Here is a 19226-nt window from a genome sequence, read left to right as displayed (position 1 = left end):
AATGCTTTCAGCACCTTGTTGAATCAATGCCACGTAGAATTAAGGCAGTTCTGAAGGCGAAAGGGGGTCAAACACAGTATTAGTATGGTGTTCCTAATAATCCTTTAGGTGAGTGTATAAGCTACTTCATTGTCGTCACGTAAAGGCAGCCCTTTTTCACTTAAAAACTTTATGAAAGACACAACCCTTCCGCTCTTCCCACCAGCACAGCTTCTCTCCCTTCAGCTGCTGCACCTTTAGGTTCACAGTCCTGCTCCAGTGACAGATGAGCACCAAATGCTAACATAATAACAGAAAAAACACAAAAATATTACCTGTTCATGGTGAATAGGGGATCCACTCTCTGTAAACTTTTTACACATTTAGGAGTTGACAACACAGCAGATCATCAGTGAGGTAACTTCGCACACCTTACTGTTATGTCCGTTATGAAAGGCAGCCGGTCCATGGTCGGCGCGAGCATCTTTGTTGATTGCCCCCCACAACACCGGGTCAGACAGCTGATAAATCCACTGTGTGCTGCTTCAGCTGCACTGCTGCTACAGCCTGAGGTTGCTACAGATAGCCTCAGGTTGTGCTCCGCTGCTAACACCAGTCTCCTGCGGTTAAATTGCTCATCAACTTCCACAACTTCTGATTCTCCTCCTGGCTCCTTTTATATAGATGGCACATCAATAAAGAGCCTCCCGCCACCTCTTCTCCGTTTCGTTTGCATTTACTACAACGACGTCTCTCACTCAGTTTGAACTAGGCCTACGACAAATATCCCCACAGTCCACTTGATCAGCTTTCGGTTATTTGATGACTAACGTAAGGGTGGGTTGTTACGTTCTTTGCACAATGGGGACTGACCAATGATATAATTCAGTTTAAATTAAAAAAAATATCAGCATGCTCTTTATTGGTTATACATGTTTTCAATATCTGAAATGTAAACAATAAAAAAGGAAAGGAAAAAACATTCTTCTTCCCCTCCTTGGGCCCTGCTTGGGCCCCAGAATGCCCATTGGATAAGGAGATACAGCAGCATGTCCAGAGGCCAGACTCAGGAAATGAGGCGAGTGCCAGCTTTCCCACAAACCCCTCTGCCTCGCTGTATTACTCTACCGTCTACTTTCACAACAGCATTGGTTGTGAGGCACTGATCGTCAAACCCGGCTCTGCTGCCTGTGAATGTTCAACTGTGACGTACAGGATTCACTCTTCATCCACATTGTTTGAGTCACCAAGGTTTAAGACTTTGGGACGGATCTGTAATGACTAGATGAGTCTTTTTGTTTGTCTTTGCTCCTGAAGCTTGTAAACTGTTTAAATCCATATTACAGCTGATTATTATCCACTGATTTAACAAGAAATGTTTGAAGAAATATGCCTGATGTTTTAACTTTTACCATTTCGTAGATTGTCCACCAGCAACTGCTCGGATGGCAACGTTGGTCTGTCGGTTGGTCAGTTCATCAGTGGATGAACTGTCATAAAAATTTGGACATTAATTGATACCAGATGATGAATGCTAATGACTTTAAGGATCCCCTGACTTTTCCTCCAAAGCCCCGATGAGGTTGAAATTTCTGGTTTAGAGTGAAATATCTCAACGACTCTTGGATGGATCATTCTTCCCTGGTGTCTCGTCTGGATTAATGCTCCTTGGATATCTGATTTATTATTCCATGGACTAACACTAACATAATAAACTCTGATTTACTCGCAGTAACTCTTACTTGTTTTACTCAAATCAGACCATGTCACCAATATTTTTGAATTCATAATGTCAATACCTAGAAGGTAAATACAGTAGATCACTAACCCCACAATAACCAATGAATAACACAAGCAGCTATTTAGTGAACTATGTATGCCTCATTTTCCATTAGGAAGAATGGGACATAGCCAAAAGTACAAGATAGACCAAATTTGTTCATGAACAAGACTCACTTAAACACTGAGCCGGAGATCTACTGGCAAAGCTAATATTAATATAAAAAAACTGGAGTGACAGAAAGAGGAAGACGCTGTGTGGATAACATGTCAGGAAACAGGTCTGTACAAAAACAGCAGATCAACCAACCAATGAAAACAGGAACCGACAAAATCAACTGGAGTTAAATAGTTTTTCAGCCTTTCTTTCAGTAGATTTCAACATCCAAGATCAACAAAATGAGGAGCTTTCTTCTTCTCCTCTTCTCACTAATGACAGGTAAAAAGATTTCTGCTGCCTGATTCCTGATATTAGAGATTTTATAGAAAACTGTTACAGCCTCTTAAGAAATGAACCACTTTCAATACATCCTGTGGTGTGGATTCAGCTACAATTGTTGTACTTGTTTACTTTAACAAAGGTCACAAAAGTTGTTCTGGTTCACAAAGTAAAACTAACAGGGTCAAATAACTGTCTTCTAAATTTAATACTAATTTAAACATATTGATTGCTTCTCTAATTCATCCAACACCAAGATGCAACATATAGTGTGTTAATAAAAGGTAACTGCACAGGTAGTTGTTGTTTTCTTGTGAATATGCAGCTTTCAGAGCTGATGTTTTGAATTTGATACAACATCCAGTCTTTTATTGAAAAATCTGGCAAAAAACTTTGCGTACAGGAAATAATGCTCTTCTAATTCATTCCTGTTGAATAAGACGTACATGTTTGGTTTCTAAAACGCGGAGAGAACACAAGCAGAAGTGAAAGTAATGTAGTGATCACAGCTGTCACCCTGTTTATTTTCTGTATATAAATGTTATGGCAAAATTATGAGTGATTGAATGATTCATTGTTGTCACCTAAAATAAATCATCAATAATTGATTAGTCAGTTTAATTCTTTTTTTAAGAAAACAAGTCAAAATGTTCTGACACCAGCTTCTTAAATGTGAATACAACTGAAAACTGAATATCTGTGGGTTGTGGACAAAATAAGACATATTGTGCTTTGGTAAAAAAAAGTTAATCAAAATTTCTTTTTACCATTTTCTGATATTTTATAAACCACATTGAATGACTATATTAAACAATACCTGTTTTAATATTATCACTTCACATCAACCTCATAATCGTTCCCTTTTCTCTGTATGAGCAATAGCCAAATCACAATAACCAGGACATCATAATACACCATTTAATGTATGAATACTCTTGTTCCGCAGACACCAGGGATGCACTTTCAAAAAGGATGAGGAAGGTAATTGTCCAAATCGAAAGTCCAAAATAGAAAAGTTAATAATAAAGTAATATAATGCAAATGGTACAATCAACATTTTTTAAATACCTCAACGACTCAACAATTCCGGGATTTCTCTGTCATTCGGCAGGTTTCAGTGAAAAGGGCCTCACAGATGCAGACATCTACAGTCTTAAAACTTAAGTACAGACTGATTTTACTGTTGTATCTGAAACAGGTCCTTTCCCCACAGTGTCACCCAGCGTCTGACGGGCACAGGGTGCTTGTTAAGTCTCTTAATTGCATCCACGTTTCTCTCACCTGCATCTTTTCCTTGCGTCTTAAGTGCAATTTATACTTCTGCGTCAAATCGCCGTCGCCTGACGTGCACCTCCTCAAAAATGTAACTACTCGTCGAGTCGACACGGACCGTAAGCTCTGTGATTGGTCAGCTGGGTAGCCTCGCGATGCCTTCGAGCCGACCGGAAGTACCCCACGCTTTTAAGTAACATTTACTAGCGGCCAAAACGGCAGCTGTAACACAGTGAATCAATATATTTGACAGTTGCAACCCGAGCGACATGACTCATTTCACTATCAGAATGTGATCCATTCGGTCGGTAACATTTGAAAAGGCTACACGAGCCGCACGTTTACAATTTTTCCCCCATTTACGTTAGCGGAGCGCTAAACCGGACGTTAGCCTGCTCGGCTGGCTAATGTCAACACAGTGGATGCTGTAGCGCTGCTGCCGACTAGTGTTTGGGGGTGTAATTGCAGAATGACGGACAGACCTACGCACAAGTATAAATGCGCCTTTAGCCCTGCAGGGCCTTTCTCATTTCCAGAATTTCTGCCTCCTTACCTCCTCGATCCTTAACTGCTTGCGGCGCATCTTAGTCCCTCCCACCCGAGATGTGAGCTCGAGGAGTTGAGGAGGAGACGCGAGGAGAAAGGAGTCCAGGAAACAGGCATTTAATGAAATGAGATGTCCTTTCCTCGGAGCCATCATTTTAAAGTTAATTACATATGACCTGTTGCGTAGCTGCATCATCTGACCACTGTTGGAGCTGTGGTTTTTAGCATCAAACACTTAATTTTCTGCATTCTGGTGAAAATTTCTGCACCAATTCTTGCCTTTTCTGCATCAGTTTATGGAGGAAATGTTTTTATCTAGGCTATGGCAAAGGAATCACAAAACTCAGGTAACAGGTAACTATTTAAAATATAAAATATACCAGAATATAATTCAGCCTTTGCCTGGCTTTCAAGCATTCTGTATTTCTTTTTCTTTCATGATTTAGTCTTCCCTCTTAGTTGTGTCTTTATTTGGGGAAGTTCCTCTTTAAATGTGGCTCCTTTTCACCTCAAGGATAAATTAATTCAGTTTGAAACTTCTGGACTGAATCTTCAAAACTTTATGCATCTATCCCACATATCTGTGTAATCTGCCATCTCCAGAAAGATTTCTATGAGAATAACGTCATCATTTAATAACAATTCACAATTATTTTTTAAAAATCTCTCCGCCCTATAATCTGCTGTTCATGAATCTCAGACAAACACAGAACCAGTTTGGGACTGTATAGATGAGACCTGTGCAAAACTAAACTAACTGAAAACACAGATCTCACGTTATCTCACGCAGCTCTGTGCAGCTCACATTCCCAACAGAGCAAGGCTGTACTTCAGATTATACATTTTTATATTGCAAAACTTGACCAGTTACGTTACCCGATCACAAACTGTCAGCCACTCAGTGTGCGAGACCGTGTTCGCTTGATTCCTGTCACAGTGTCCGTCGGTGTCGCATCGGCTGGGTCAGTGTAATCGCGCAGAGTCGACGCTATCAGTTATAGGCTACGTTAGTTTTTCCAATGCCTGAGAAAATTGATGTGTGGCGTGTGAAAAGTGTCAATTGCATTGAGTTGGCAGCTCTGCTGATTTCAATAGCTGATAGCCTGTTATAACGTCCTGTGGTTGCTGGGCCCCCGAGGGGTGTGGCCCCTGCTGCGGCCGGTCGTCATGTATACAGTCACTGACTTAGGTTTAGGTACTAACATTTCTGATGGTTATGTTAAGTGTAGGGGGCTTCGGGGGGATGTCAACACCTTTAACAAGAACGTAGCTAACTTCCTCATACGTCTCTCATAGAGACGCTGAAAGGTACCTTTGGCGTCAACTTACTACGTTTTGTCACTTTTTCTGAAATCGTTGGTGTTGGACGCCCTGAGATGAGAACGGTCTGGGATTTTCAGTCCGAGTGTTGTGTGTTCGGTCCCTCCTTGCGCAAACATATATAACTATGAAGAAACTGCTGCATCAAACATACTCACAGTGAAGCATGTGCTGCAGTGTGTACGTCCCAGCTTGGAAGCTTATTTTCATTTCCCCATCATCTCCAGGCAGAGAAAGTGCCTGCACTTCTTAATCAGGGGGATACAATCACACGTTTCCTGATGACTACTTCAGAGGTGTGTTAAGCACGCCATAAACTGTTTTTAATGTCTTTCAGAACGTTTCAAAGTAAAAGCCGTCAATTTATCTTGAAATAAAGCATTGCTGCAAAAAACTTTCTTGCACTTTTATTTTACAGGCACAGTCACTTAAAGGGGCATTATGAAGTTTTCAGCAGCCACTAGTGGTGTGGTTATAAGATTGTAACCAGGTGTGTGCTCGTACGCGTGCTCTCATTGAGCGAGCATAATCCAAAACACAACCGCTTTTATACAGAAATCCTGCAATGAATGCAGAAACACTAGCATGCAGGCTGTGGCTTTTCTCCAGACAGGCTCTGTTACTTCAACGTTCCCGGCTCAGTGGCAGCTCAACACCAGCTCAGTAAGTTACCTTTCATACAGTGGCGCAATGTGAGAATGGCTATAGAGAGACAGGGAGACATCACAACATGCTGGGAACTCAGATAAACTCCCAACACCCTGTTCCAGTAATATTTTTATCAGTTCAACTAATCCATGCTCGTTGCATGATAATGTTACATTTACTGCGTTTAACCGACATGCTACATTATTAGCTTGCCTGCTGCTTTTCAGTAACTATATTTACTATTTGTGTACTTACTATCACCGGAGGCTCAGCAATGTCAGCACAGCTAAATGTATTGGATGATAATGAAACGGTTAATGAGCTGGACAAAATATTATAACGAGATTGTGTCACACTTTATGACAGTTAGACTGCAGTAAGTAGCTTTACTGTAGTGTTAGTGCATGGGTCTTCCACTGTGTTGCTGTCGCAGTTTTGTTGCAGTTTTGTATATTATGGGGGTCATGTTAGTTACAGCTACTGAGAGGTGGAGAAGCTGTGTACCCGGGTATAGGTGAAACCACAATAAATCTAAATTGAACCTTATGAAGCAAACAGAGGCAGGTCCGCATTGGAAGAATATCCTGCCATGTATCAAAATTTAAAATAAAGTTCTGAAAGGCTGAAATTAAGTGTTTGAAAACTCAAAATCTTACCAAAAAAATGAATTGAAAAGTAAGATTTGCAGGCTTGCTAAATGTTTTTAAAAAATAAAATCTCTGCAAACATTATGTTGTTTTTGAATTTTATTTTCAGTTTTGATAAATGGCAGGATAGTCTTCCTATATGTCCGAGCTAATGTAACGTAGTGTGGCTGGCTGCCCCGTCTGTCTCACTATAGGCTACAAAAGATTTGCTTTTCTCTGTTGCATCATTTCTTGCAGGCTAAATCAACACTTTGACATAATGGCGGTGGTTCAAAGGACAGTAATATCGGCCGCGTTAGTTGTGTAGTAGTGAACTAATGTGGTAAGCCGACCCGGTGTCCTCACATTAAAAGCAGAATAGTGGCTGATGCAAGCAACAGAGGCAACAGGCATGTGCATCTTTAAGTGAGTTTTGAGCCCACTGACAATGAGGCAATGAAAATTAATTTATTTATTAATAAGTGCCCATTTAAGAGGAAGTGATTGTATGAGTAACTGTTTCAGCATCAGCCGCTATGAAAGTGAAATTTATTTATTTATTAAATTTGGCCTGCAGGCGGCCTATTGCTGACCACTGATTGTGAAACCAAAAAAGTGCAGGGAGGCGACACATCGGCCCCTATGAACTGGTACTGCACTAGTATATATAAATTATAAGAACGCAATGCAAATCTAATGAATCAAATGGGATTTCAAAACTTATTCTTTGAGTTTTTTATGTGTAGAGGCACATATCAATCAAAACATTGTTGGTAAAAGATTTAATACATAAAGCTTTCATACATGTTAAGTTTGGTGTCATTATTCAAATAACCAAAATGGAAATTAATCTGCACGGAAGATAAAAATTTCAGTAAAATCAGATGTAAGATGATTCAAACTTTACCATGACAGTGACGATAGGCATTGATAGAGAGCTAATTAATCGTTTCAGTGTCTGACATAATGAGGACCTTTGCCTTTGATCTACAGGTTGTGAGGCCCGGACTGTAGTGAGGGGATGCCCACAAGGATGGGTTGAATTCACCTGGAAATATCCAAAACCAAATGGAAAACATCAAAGTATTGATGTAGTTACTCCCAAAGAAACCATACGAAGCACTCAAAAGGATGTGTGGGCAAAAAAAGGCAGAGTTTTCCTCTATTATGATCCAAAAAAAAAATATCTCAGGGTGGTTATTAATGAACTTCAACAGGAGGACTTTGGGAAGTACAAGTGTAAAGTTTACCAACGACATGACACAGGGGAAGTGGAATTAGCCTTTGGTAAGAGACATTCAAGTCCATTCATTGGACCCAGTGTTTTCACATAACATAATTTAAATATATATAAATTATAAGGAACCCATATAAATCTAATGAGATTTTAGAAACATATTATCTGCTTGTTTTTTGTTGTGTATAGATGCGCATATCAATCAATACATTCTTAATAACAGATTCAATTCAGCTTTCATAAGTTTGGTGTCATTATTCCAAATTTCCATAGTATTTTGACTCCAGTTCCACATTCACTAAAGTCACTTTCTATTTTAAGTCATCATCTACTTAGATAACCAAGAATGGAGATCAAATTGCGTGTGATTGTGGTGATGTTGCAGGACATGCACTTCCATCACGTGTTAGCACAGTGTCAGTGTTAGATTTCACATTTTAACTTTCTTGTTTATTTGCAGAGACAGACGGCTGCCAGAGACAATTTAATCAAACTGCGTACAGAACAGCTAAAACCACCATCACATGTGATTACACAGGAAACAAATACTTCAAGTTCTTCTGCAAACAGAACGGTTCAATCTGTGAGGATATTTTATCAACAAAATCCTCTCTGAAGTCAAACGGGACATTCACTCTCACAGAAACCAACAGTGGCTTCAGCATGTCCATCAGTAACGTGTCCTCACATGATGCTGGTGTCTACTGGTGTGGAGTGGAAACACATGAAGGAAGTTACAGAACTGCTCTCAGAAAGATACAGCTGGAGGTTAAAGGTGAGCAGCACACATCTGACACTGTTTAGCTTTGATTTACTCCAGATGACTAAGGTGTCTCTGAAAATTGTTGTTAAATACAATCACTGAAGTGCTGCTTGTCTGTCTTTCTACAGCTACTATTACCAGATTCACAAAGTCTCCAACTGTAGGACAGAATCTCACATACTATTGTCTAAATCAAAATCATGCTCCGACAAACATATTCATCTGTAAGGGAGAAGATCCATCTATATGTCGACCTCTAGTAAGCACCGCACAGCCCAACAAGAACACTGGGAAGTTTTCCATGGAGGACAAAAACAAGAGAAATATCACCGTAACAGTGAGAGAAGTAACAATGAATGACACTGGGACATACTGGTGTGGAGCAGAAAGCACTGACAAAACACGCAGCAACAAATTCTTCCACAAAATGGTGATGATTGTAGGTGAGTGATGTTATTTTATTGTGTGGATGTAATCTGAACCTGGTTCAGATTGTAGGAGGATTACTGATGGATGACAAGCATAAAAAAAGCTATAGTAATTATTGATTAATGCTGGACTTTTATTTCATCTTATAAAGTTATTTTGAATAAATATTGTGTTTTCGGTCTGTAGAGTTTCAGGGTATTGATCCAGAAAGCAGGTTTAACAAACCCTGAACTCTGAGCTGACTACCTGTTCGGTCAACTCTGAGGATGTTTATTTATGCATTATGCATGCATCATGACAAATAAATAAAGCATTCATCAATGGATCTCCAACACAACGATTCATCATGGTGAGGTGTAAAGCAAAAGAAGCAGTGAAAGAATCAGAGTTGGTTTTCCCTGTGGTAACGTGCAGGACGTACTTCGCAGCAATAGTCTTTTTTTCAGCGAAAACATCAATGTAAATAATAAAAACAACGATGGTTGAATTTCATTTAGCTGCTTCAGTTTCAGGGTCCTGATATTGTTCATGCTGGCTCACTGTCATGACTTACTGGGGCACTAAGAGAATGAGGCAGTCGTTAATGTAACACCTGTGCTTTTCCTGAGATCAGACAGACATTTCACTCACTGTAACATGAAACATGTCTTCATGGTTTCAGTTAAAAACTGAGTAAAATTTTAACAATCCAGGCAAGAGCATCCTATTAGACCTGTTCTATTAAATATTAAATATCACTATGATGATTATTTTGGTCAATATTGAGATCACAATCAACACAATTAGTCTTTTCTACTTTTTAAACAAAATTAAACAGTGGATTTCCTTGAAGTTTAAATACAACTCATCTGAAAAACAAAAAAGTAAACGTAATATGTTCAGTGACTTCATGGGCTTCACCGTGTCCTGTCTTCTGTTTTCTCTGATACATCAGAGTTTTCTCAGTATTGAACTGCTTGGTGACCAGTGACACACTGTCTGGTCTGAACATACCGTCATATGATTAAGTTCTCACTAAGTTCTTTGCACAAGTTTTTGGGACTGCTACAGTGTGTAATGACCGTGTAACAGCTTAATTTTACCTTTCTTATTGACCAAAAGCTCTCTGCCCATCATCTTGGCCCGCGCTGAACATATAGGCCACATAACACTGGATTAATTATACAAGTCAAAACAAGAGCATCATTACAAAACAGAATGCATCACAAGAATAATTTTGTCAGCTGTGATATCCGGTTACTGATTCTATTTATGCTCCTGTTTTCACTTCCTGCACATGTTCAGAGCAGCAGCTGCAGTTATGTGACATCAGAACTGTATCAGCAACAACGAAAACCCTCAACAACTGATCACTTTTATCACCACAATTAGTTGTTGAGTGTTTCACTATGCATGTTTTATAATTCAGCCTTTAAGGGTAGGTTTGTCATTTTTTAAGTCTTAAAACAATACCTATGTTGCTGGATGTACGTTGACAGTGTTACTGTTCACTGTAATTGTGATCCATTTTTGCCATGAAGTGAATTCTGTCAGAAAGCCAATAAGACCATTTCCCACAATGTCAAACTGTTTATTTCAAATGTTGTTACACATTAATAGCAGATGTTTTGAACTGTCACAGCAGGGAGAGCACTGGTGTTAATAACATTAATGATGGCTCCATTCTTTTCAAGTGTCCCAGTAAGTCATAAAAGTGAGTCAGCATGAAAAAGTTTTTTTTCCTGTATTTTAAGTCAAAAAGTTAAACTTTCATGTATTCTAGATTAATTTTATCAGTATCACCAGCAGTATCACAGACATCATCCACATCTCCTGTTTCTTCAACCCAGCCAACTACTGTGTCTGCTGAGAGTCGTGGTAGGAGAGCACACTTGATATCTTAAACCTTCTGCTGCAGAAGAGCAAGAGATGAGAGGAGAAATGTTTAAAAATCTTCTAAAATGTCCACTTAAATTCCTCAACACAGCTTTGGGTGATGATGACCAATGTTGAGTAATTTTTAAACAAGTAAAGGGCTGTTATACAATAGACCGCATTCACAGCAAAGGCTTTAACTTGTCACAGAAGAAAAGCACAAGTGTAAATGAAATTAACGACGGCAAGCGAAAGTCATGACAGTGAACAACACCAGGACCCTGAAACCAAAGCAGCTAAATGAACTCATTCATTTAATTATTTCACCTGTGCTTTTCCTATTGTTACGTGTTAAAATGTTTATGTTCAGTAAAGTGGTATTGGCACACATTCACTAAACTTATTTTTTTGATGTATTCGTTATTTATTTTCCAAGAGTCAGAAAATGAAACTGGAGGCCAAATTTTTGTGCTAGAGGTGGATCAATAACAAACCAAAGATAAAAGAAAATTAAGATTGTTGTGTGGAATCTGACCTCCAAGTCTGGTCTAAGATTTTTTTTGTCTATTTGTCTATTTTCTTTTGTTTTTGTCAGTATCATTAACAGAATCAACAACATCATCCACATCTCCTGTTTCTTCAACCCAGCCAACTACTGTGTCTGCTGAGAGTCGTGGTAAGAGAGCACTTGATATTTTAAACCTTCTGCAGCAGAAGAGAAACTTTTTTAAAATTAATTTTCTGTAAATGTCTTCTTAAATTCCTCAACACAGATAGATCTGGATGATAACTTTCCATGTTGACTGTGTTTAAAAAGCAAATACATTATGCTTTATCTTGCAGGTGACTCTCAGGTCGTCATTACTATGATCGTCTGTGTAGCTGTGCTGCTGCTGTTGTTTGTGCTAATGTTGATCCTTATCTACAAACGTAAGAGCTATTATCAGTTTGCAGAAGATACACGCACATATTGTACACAGAAAACACATTCTCAACAGGTACATCCTGTGTAGGGGTTGTAGCCTATCTACCTATAATTTTTAATACAAATGATGAATATTAATATTTCAGAAATATTAATTCATAAATCCTGGTTAGGGCACCACCGGAAATTCAGTTCGCCCAGGGTCTCCAGACTCCCTAGGTAACGTTAGGGGTTTAATAATTACAATTACAATTATTCCTAGTGATCAGTTAGTTGTAATTGCAGTCAATCTCATATCAAAGACGTAAATCCTCCGTTACAGTGACCTGGAGCTAAACAATACACACACACAGTTCCTGAGATTACGGTGAAATTTATTAACTAACTAAAAGGTGGATATAAATGCGGTTAAATATACATCAAAGAAACAATCAATGGCTAAACAAACATGATGCAAACAATGAGAGTGATGGGTTAAGGTGAAGTCTGATAAATTTGAACAAACAAAGAAAACATAAAGCACGCGTGTCAGCGTGTTTTTTTGTCTAGGGCGTGTCTCAGGAGGAGGGCTTTGTTCCCCTGAGAGAGGCTGTCCCTTAACTTTATGTCTATTTGTGCGTATTTTAATCAAATATCTTCCCACAATCAAACCTTAAACGTCAAACAGTTACACCGCTCTTAGTTTTAAGCATTCGATAAAAAGGAAGGAAAGTTACTTCTTACGTCTCAGTCATCCAGGTCATAGTTATCTTATTAATATTAGAATGGTTACCAGTTAAACACATTTTCAGGATTTCAGAATGAAAGAGACTTCACTCAATATTTCCTGGATAATATTGTTTGTTTCACATTCTTACTTAGAGAATACAAGCAAGTTACACAAACATGGCATCAGATTACGAACAAATAAGTACAGAGTTACACAGCAGAAGCTGCATTTCAGAACGATAGCATGTAATACTTAGTTTGTCCTCTTGGGGGAACTCTGGTTCCATGAGGAGACTGAAGATTATTTCTTTAAAACAATCATTTGCTCAGGAGCTGGGGAAATTAGTTATTTAACATTAAATTCGAGCTGGAAAATTAATCAAGTAGCACAGGATAACATTTCTGTATCATATCATTTCTAAAGAAAGGTTCAGAAAGTGTTGGGAATAAAGCATTAGTATAAACATCAAACAGACAGTCAGGAATGAAAGGAGCATCAGAGGAATGGATTAAGAGCACTGAAAATTTACTTCCTTGTGGTTCTTTTAGCTTTCAGACATAGTACTTAGAGAATAACGACATAGTAATTACTACTAGAATATAAGAGGCAAGCGCCACTACTAACTTAGCAAAGATTATTTAACTCAGCAGGTAATAGGCAAGTTATAAGGAGACAGTATTTATTTGTCTACACAAAGGAATTGAACACTTAAGGTCAGGCTGTCTGTTCAGGGTTGATATCTCAGCCCCCCTCCTCTTTCTCTCAGGGAGAGACAAAAAGGAATTTGGCATCTCCAAATTTATTTGATATAAAATGATCAAATCCACACTAGCTGTTCACTACAGGGTGATGAATAAAAAGTCCAAAGAAGACGTTAGGAGTGACTTGACATGGCATTTTTTTTTTTGTGATTGGAAGTTGATGTTTTTTTCTTTCATCTTTACTCATTTCTGATGATAAACAGTCCTATTCGGTGAAACCACACAATGTCCAGAGTGTAACCTACCTGGACAATACAGGTAGATTAGGTAGATTAAGAGACTGTGTAGAGTTTGATGAAAAGTGGTGAAATGAATCCACTTTTCTGTCCTTCCATTTGTTGATTTCTTTTTTGTTCTCTTCCTTTTCTTTCTGCCAGGATTTTCACATTTAATGAACACAAGAAAAGGAGCAGCAGCACAGAACATCAGAGAGGTCAGTGTATAAATGAATGTCTCAGTGTGTGGTGGTACTTTATAGGTGGAATTTAAATAGCTGAGAGAAATTGCGCAATAACTGGATTACCCATCTCAAGTCTTGGAGTCTTGGCTAAAGAAAAAAATAATGTAAATAAATATTGGCCAATAGTGACGCAGCATTTTCACTCATGCAGTGACAGAACCTTGCTTTCAGGTGCACAACGATTCACTTGTTAAACCGTGAAACCACATTACAATTTATCAGAAGCTGGTGTGGTACTGGGACAACTAACACAGCTAATTTGTCTTTGTTTTTTTTTGTTTTTTTTAATAAAATCAGTTGGCTTTGTACGAACCTGTGCTGATGTTTGAACTAGTTTGTAAAACCAAATGACACCACAGTAAAATTAGAGGTCCTGGATTTAATCCTTCCTACTATTAACCTGTTTGTAATTTAACCAACAATGTTGAGCTCATTTTGAATGGGGAGAGTTTATTGTTAGGATTCAAAATAATGTGTTCAGACTGTATTTTTCACTTTTCCCTGGTAGGATTATGTCTACGAGGAGATACAGCAGCCCGTCCAGAGGCCAGACTCAGGAAATAAGATGAACACGATTTATGCCACTGCCAACTTTCCCACAAACCCCTCTGCCTCGCTGCATTACTCTACCGTCAACTTCCAAAGCAGCTGTGACAGAGTTGGTGGTGAGGTACTGATCCTCAAACCCAACTCTGCTGCCGGCGAATATTCTACTGTGAAGCAAAGTGCAACCTACTCTACTGTCAACCAGCCGTCCAGCTCTTCAGAGGATCCTCTCTACACAACAGTCAACAAGCTACAGCAGCACTGAGCAAAGATCAGCAGTCTCAGGAACAGGAGGAAGCATATATATTTTCTGTCTCTATAGAGTTGTGTAATTATTTGTTAATCTACTAAGTTTGGTGTTATTCTTGTTAAAAACAACTAAGATAGTTATTCTTATATAATATTCCACTTTTTAACAACAGATTTAACCAATGTCATATTTATATGTAAAAATGGTGGGGGGGGGGCACCAACCATTTTAAAACATAAATACCTGTAAAATTACAAAACTCTCTCTTGCTTCTGTGTTTTTTAACATCAACAAACAGCATGGCTCCACAAAACACAGACAGCGAGAGAGAGAGAGAGAGGAGTGCAGTGACACAAGTTACAGTACCACCGTCACAAACCTAGATTGAGAATGCAATCTTTAAGCTGACACAACCAAGCTCAGAACAAATGAGCCTACAGGGCCAAAAGCAAAGAGTAGTGAGCTCACCACCAATGAAGTCAACGACGCGCACAGACAACATTTTAGGGATCCAGAGGCTTTCTATAGCCACTTTCCACAGAGATCCTGCAATCAAAACGGAAAGAATGTTGGCCAATATATATCCCATTCCCAGCTGTTCTCATGTTTTACAATCCGCTCAGAAAGATGAAGATGAAAACAGGCACAGGACAGTCTCCCTTGAAGCATAACGTTAACAGCCGGTCACACGCGGCGCTGTCAGGGGCTCCAGTGTTCCTACGACGTTAACTTTCTGTTAGCGGTGGTGCTAACCTGTTGCTATCTGCAGACTATTAGCTCTCACACACAGTACAATACACCAAACTGTGTAACAGTGTGACAAAAGTATTATAAACTAGCCAGGCTACAAACTGTCTCTGTACATTAATTAAATTAGACTTTTCTTTCTTGCTTGTTGCTACCTCCACAGAAAACAAACACATTCGGCACAACACCAGTGCACTCTGTGCTCTGCTCTGCCTGTTAGTCCTGTCCCTTAACCAGTCACAATTTTAGAAACGTGATTGCCATCTACATTGACGAATCAGATTCCTCTCCTAAAATAAACATCACAGGGGTTACATAATATAAACAGTAAATAGCATTTTTGCATTTGCTCCTTGCGAGGAGAGGCCACTGGGGTGGCCACCCATTTCTTAGGGTGGCTGTGGCCCCCTCTCCAGAGGAGTCTGACAACCGCCCGACAGAGAAACAGGGGAGCACGGATCTGAGGTCAATGAGGCAAGCCAGGGACGCAAACTAGTCCCCCAAGCTAACCAGGAAATGCCTCCCCCCGGACTCCAATGCACAAACTAATGCCCAGCAGCCCACAAGAGACCCTGCACAGAAAAAAACCAATGCATCAATATGCATCGACAATCGCCCCTCCAAACCGCAATTAGCCCAAGGACCCACACCCCCAGTAGCCAGGGCTCCCCGCGACTTCCCAAAGCGCAAAGGACCACAGACCACATGTCCTGGGGAAAGCTGCACCCGCCCCAAGGGCGAACAGCAGAGAGCTGTGCCGGGGAGCTCCCCGCTGCCAGGGAGTGATAACGCGGGAGAACCAGGGCCGACAGTCCACCAGCCCAGCCAGGGGCATCCCCCCCCCAGAGTGCAGGCAGAGCCAGCGGCCCCCCCAATCAACCCCCCCCAAGGAAGAGGTCCAAAACCCACCCAGACAACACCGGCCATGTGCCCCAGGGATTACCGAATGCCCCCACTGAGAGAGCGGTGGCAGGGGGAAGCAGCGGGAGCCCCAGCCCTGCTGAAGAGGGCCCCAGCGAGGAGAGGGGACCACGGGCCCCCAGGCCCAGGGACACACCACCCGCCCCAGAGATAACCACGCCATGACCCACCCCAAGTCAGACGAGGCAGACACCAACCCCACGGCACCCCCGACGCCCCGAGGCTCCAGGGACAGGACACAAAGCCAATGACACCCCCAACGCTCCTTCAACCCCCCCTGCCTGCCTCTGTAAATGTGTTGTATTGTGTTGGATGCATGTCATGGATTGTGAAGTGTTGTATGGTGGAGTAAGGATAAGGTGCGTGGTAACTAAGGTGCAGTTAAAATTGGAGGGTAGCTGTGACACAGGCACCTCATAACTGTCAGGTAGTGGAGCCTCCCAATGTGCCCCTTCCCCTCCGGTGTCTAAGGTGTAATTAAAATTGAGGGGCAGCCAGTGGGGGAGGAAGAAGGACGAGGCCGCAATAAAGCAGCCCCACCCACCAAACACCTAGCAACCTGCCCGCCCCCCCAGATTCCCAAGGGTGTATGTAGTGAGACATGAACAAAGGGGGGAAGGTGAAGGAGGTAATAGGGAGGCCAGAATGGTCCTCCCCACTGGTCCAGATTCCTGACTGGCCCCATCATTCAGCCCCGTCCCCCATCCCCCCAAGCAAAAGGACGCCAGGTCCCTCCACCCCAGGGCTTGTAGCAAGAGCCCTTTGAGCACCGGCAGCACCCCAGAGCCAGCGGCAACCCCGCCCAGCCTCCAAAGGGGCCCAGCCTGCATGACATTTACTACATGTATGATTTCAGGTCATTCATTTCTGATGGGGTTGTTTACAACCATATTACAGCTGATTATTATCTTATTATTGGTATTGTTTTTTCTTTCGGACGATGAGTAACAATAAATGTTTGAAGAATTATGTTTGATGTGAGCCATGGTGAGGCTGACCTTTGTGGTTTTGAGTTAAATATCTCAACTCTTGGATGGATTGCCATGAAATTTTGTTCAGACATTTACTGTATGTCCCCCTCAGGATGAATTGTAATAACTTTGGTTTTCATTTGGTGTCATCAACAGATCAAATGTTTATTTCTCCAATCCTTTATGACGAAATATCTGCACAACCAATGACCCATCAGCTTAGTATAGTAAAAGGAAAAGTTTTAATTAAATGAGATGTGTTTTGTGTCATACTGTGCAAAACAACAGTCATTAAAATGATGCTGATTATTTTCCACACTGGTAACATTCTCTTACACTGAATTGACTGTATATGCAGGGTTTGATTTATTTAATTTTACTGCCATCTGCTGGTAATATCAAGGCTGACATTGTGGGAGATGACAATGCATGCTGCCATCTTTTCACCAAGACAACCTCGTTCTACAGAAAAAAACATGTTATCAAAATAAATTGAAAGATGCAACTATCACCCAAAAATGTACAAATAGTAACTTACTTTATGCATGCTGAATATCTAAATAAGATTGTATTCATTTTCGCTCCATTAGCACTGTCTCCTGTGTAGCTATGGGTGAATCCTAAGTTTTTCTTAGGCGCTTTGGCACATGTCTCAGATCAGAATTGAAATTCTCAAAACCACTTGTTCAACCTCCACATCATCTCGTCACCCGTGCACATCATAAAAAGCAATTTCTCATTCTTTAGAATAAATTACAAATGCTTTGACACAAATGATTATGTACAATTGTCTGCTGTTTCCTACATGACCAATTGCTTATGTCATGCTGATCACTGTATTATACCAGTCTCTGTTCAATAGTCTTATCCCCAGAAACATCTAAGCATAAGTTTGTTGCATAATTCACTATATGTAAAAAGGTTGAACATGTTGTCAAAATCAAAGTTAAGTAAAGTCAAACTTCATTCTTCGTAGGTATATAGCTGAACAAAATTTTGTTTACAACACAATATACAGTGAGCAGTGAATAATGCAAATCGCCAGTAGATATATTTGGGCTGACCCCCAAATAGTCAAAGATTTGATGCTTTGAAGGGCGGAGCCTGATTCGATTGTTTAGTTTACTGATTTGATGATGAGCGTTTGATATAACTACCAGTTTCTCCCAAAATGTTAATATACAGCCCATTACAATATACATTTCCACGTTAAATGCTGTAAATGAACATGTAAAAAGAATAAAACTTTCAATAAATGTTTTTAAAAGTGCGTAAATAAATCCTAAATTACAACCCTAACCCTGGGTCGTCAGTCACGAGCACACAAAACACTGCTGACGGTTTGAGACAATGCGTTCTTGCTGGTCTTGCGCAGAGGTTGCCTGCATTGCTCTAAATCGCTCTAATTATTATAACAGCCAGCTTTTATCCCCCAAAACAAAAAGCTCAGAATCGGGTTAATTGTAGGTTTTAACTTAACAAGATATATTTGCACAAACATAAAATATTAGCAAAGAAAAGGCAAATACTGTGACCACAACTCTACTGTACTTTAACAATGTAATGTCTAATATAATGAGTAATCATAATATTAATAATTCTATTTGTTTATTTTTTCCAAAGTTTCACAAGACCAGATTTTTCTGTACATCATCCAGATGTCTCTTGATTTAAGTTAACCTTACAAAATTACTCAGAATGTAATGACAGAATAACAGTGGTACGAACGTTAAAACTTTCTTACAGCTGTGGGTCTTTACTCTGCTGTGTTGGCTGCAGTGGTCTTCTGTCTGAGGGCTCTGTGAGCAGGGACTGAAAGGACTAAAGTTTGTTATATAAAAAACTGAAGTGACAGTGACACAAAGAGGAACAAGATAATGAGTTGGGTGTGTAACATCTGGGGAAGCAGGTCTGCGCAGAAACAGCAGATCAACCAATGAAAAGAGAAACTGACAAAACCAACTGGAGATAAATGGTTCGACTGACGATTACGACATCCAAGGTCAACAAAACAAGGAGCTTTCTTCTCCTCCTCTCACTAATG

The 19226-nt window shown here is 40.1% G+C and overlaps 1 protein-coding gene across 1 annotated transcript; it reads left to right on the top strand.

Moving 5' to 3' along the window:
* The first annotated feature begins 2074 nt into the window (after window positions 1-2074).
* On the top strand, window positions 2075-17856 carry LOC119882241 (polymeric immunoglobulin receptor-like). Its single transcript, XM_038692231.1, has 8 exons — window positions 2075-2197; window positions 7603-7896; window positions 8307-8621; window positions 8738-9052; window positions 11488-11568; window positions 11736-11822; window positions 13665-13720; window positions 14256-17856. The coding sequence occupies exons 1-8, from the start codon at window positions 2158-2160 to the stop codon at window positions 14556-14558; spliced, it is 1491 nt and encodes a 496-aa protein (XP_038548159.1). The 5' UTR covers window positions 2075-2157; the 3' UTR covers window positions 14559-17856.
* Window positions 17857-19226: the final 1370 nt, after the last annotated feature.

The sequence above is a fragment of the Micropterus salmoides genome, unplaced genomic scaffold (assembly GCF_014851395.1).
Source record: "Micropterus salmoides isolate LMB-PRFRI ecotype aquatic unplaced genomic scaffold, ASM1485139v1 Ms_hic_scaffold_3, whole genome shotgun sequence".
Taxonomy (NCBI): Eukaryota; Metazoa; Chordata; class Actinopteri; order Centrarchiformes; family Centrarchidae; genus Micropterus; species Micropterus salmoides.
The sequence above is the reverse complement of the archived record's forward strand: the minus strand, read 5'-3'. Positions and strand labels throughout refer to the sequence as shown.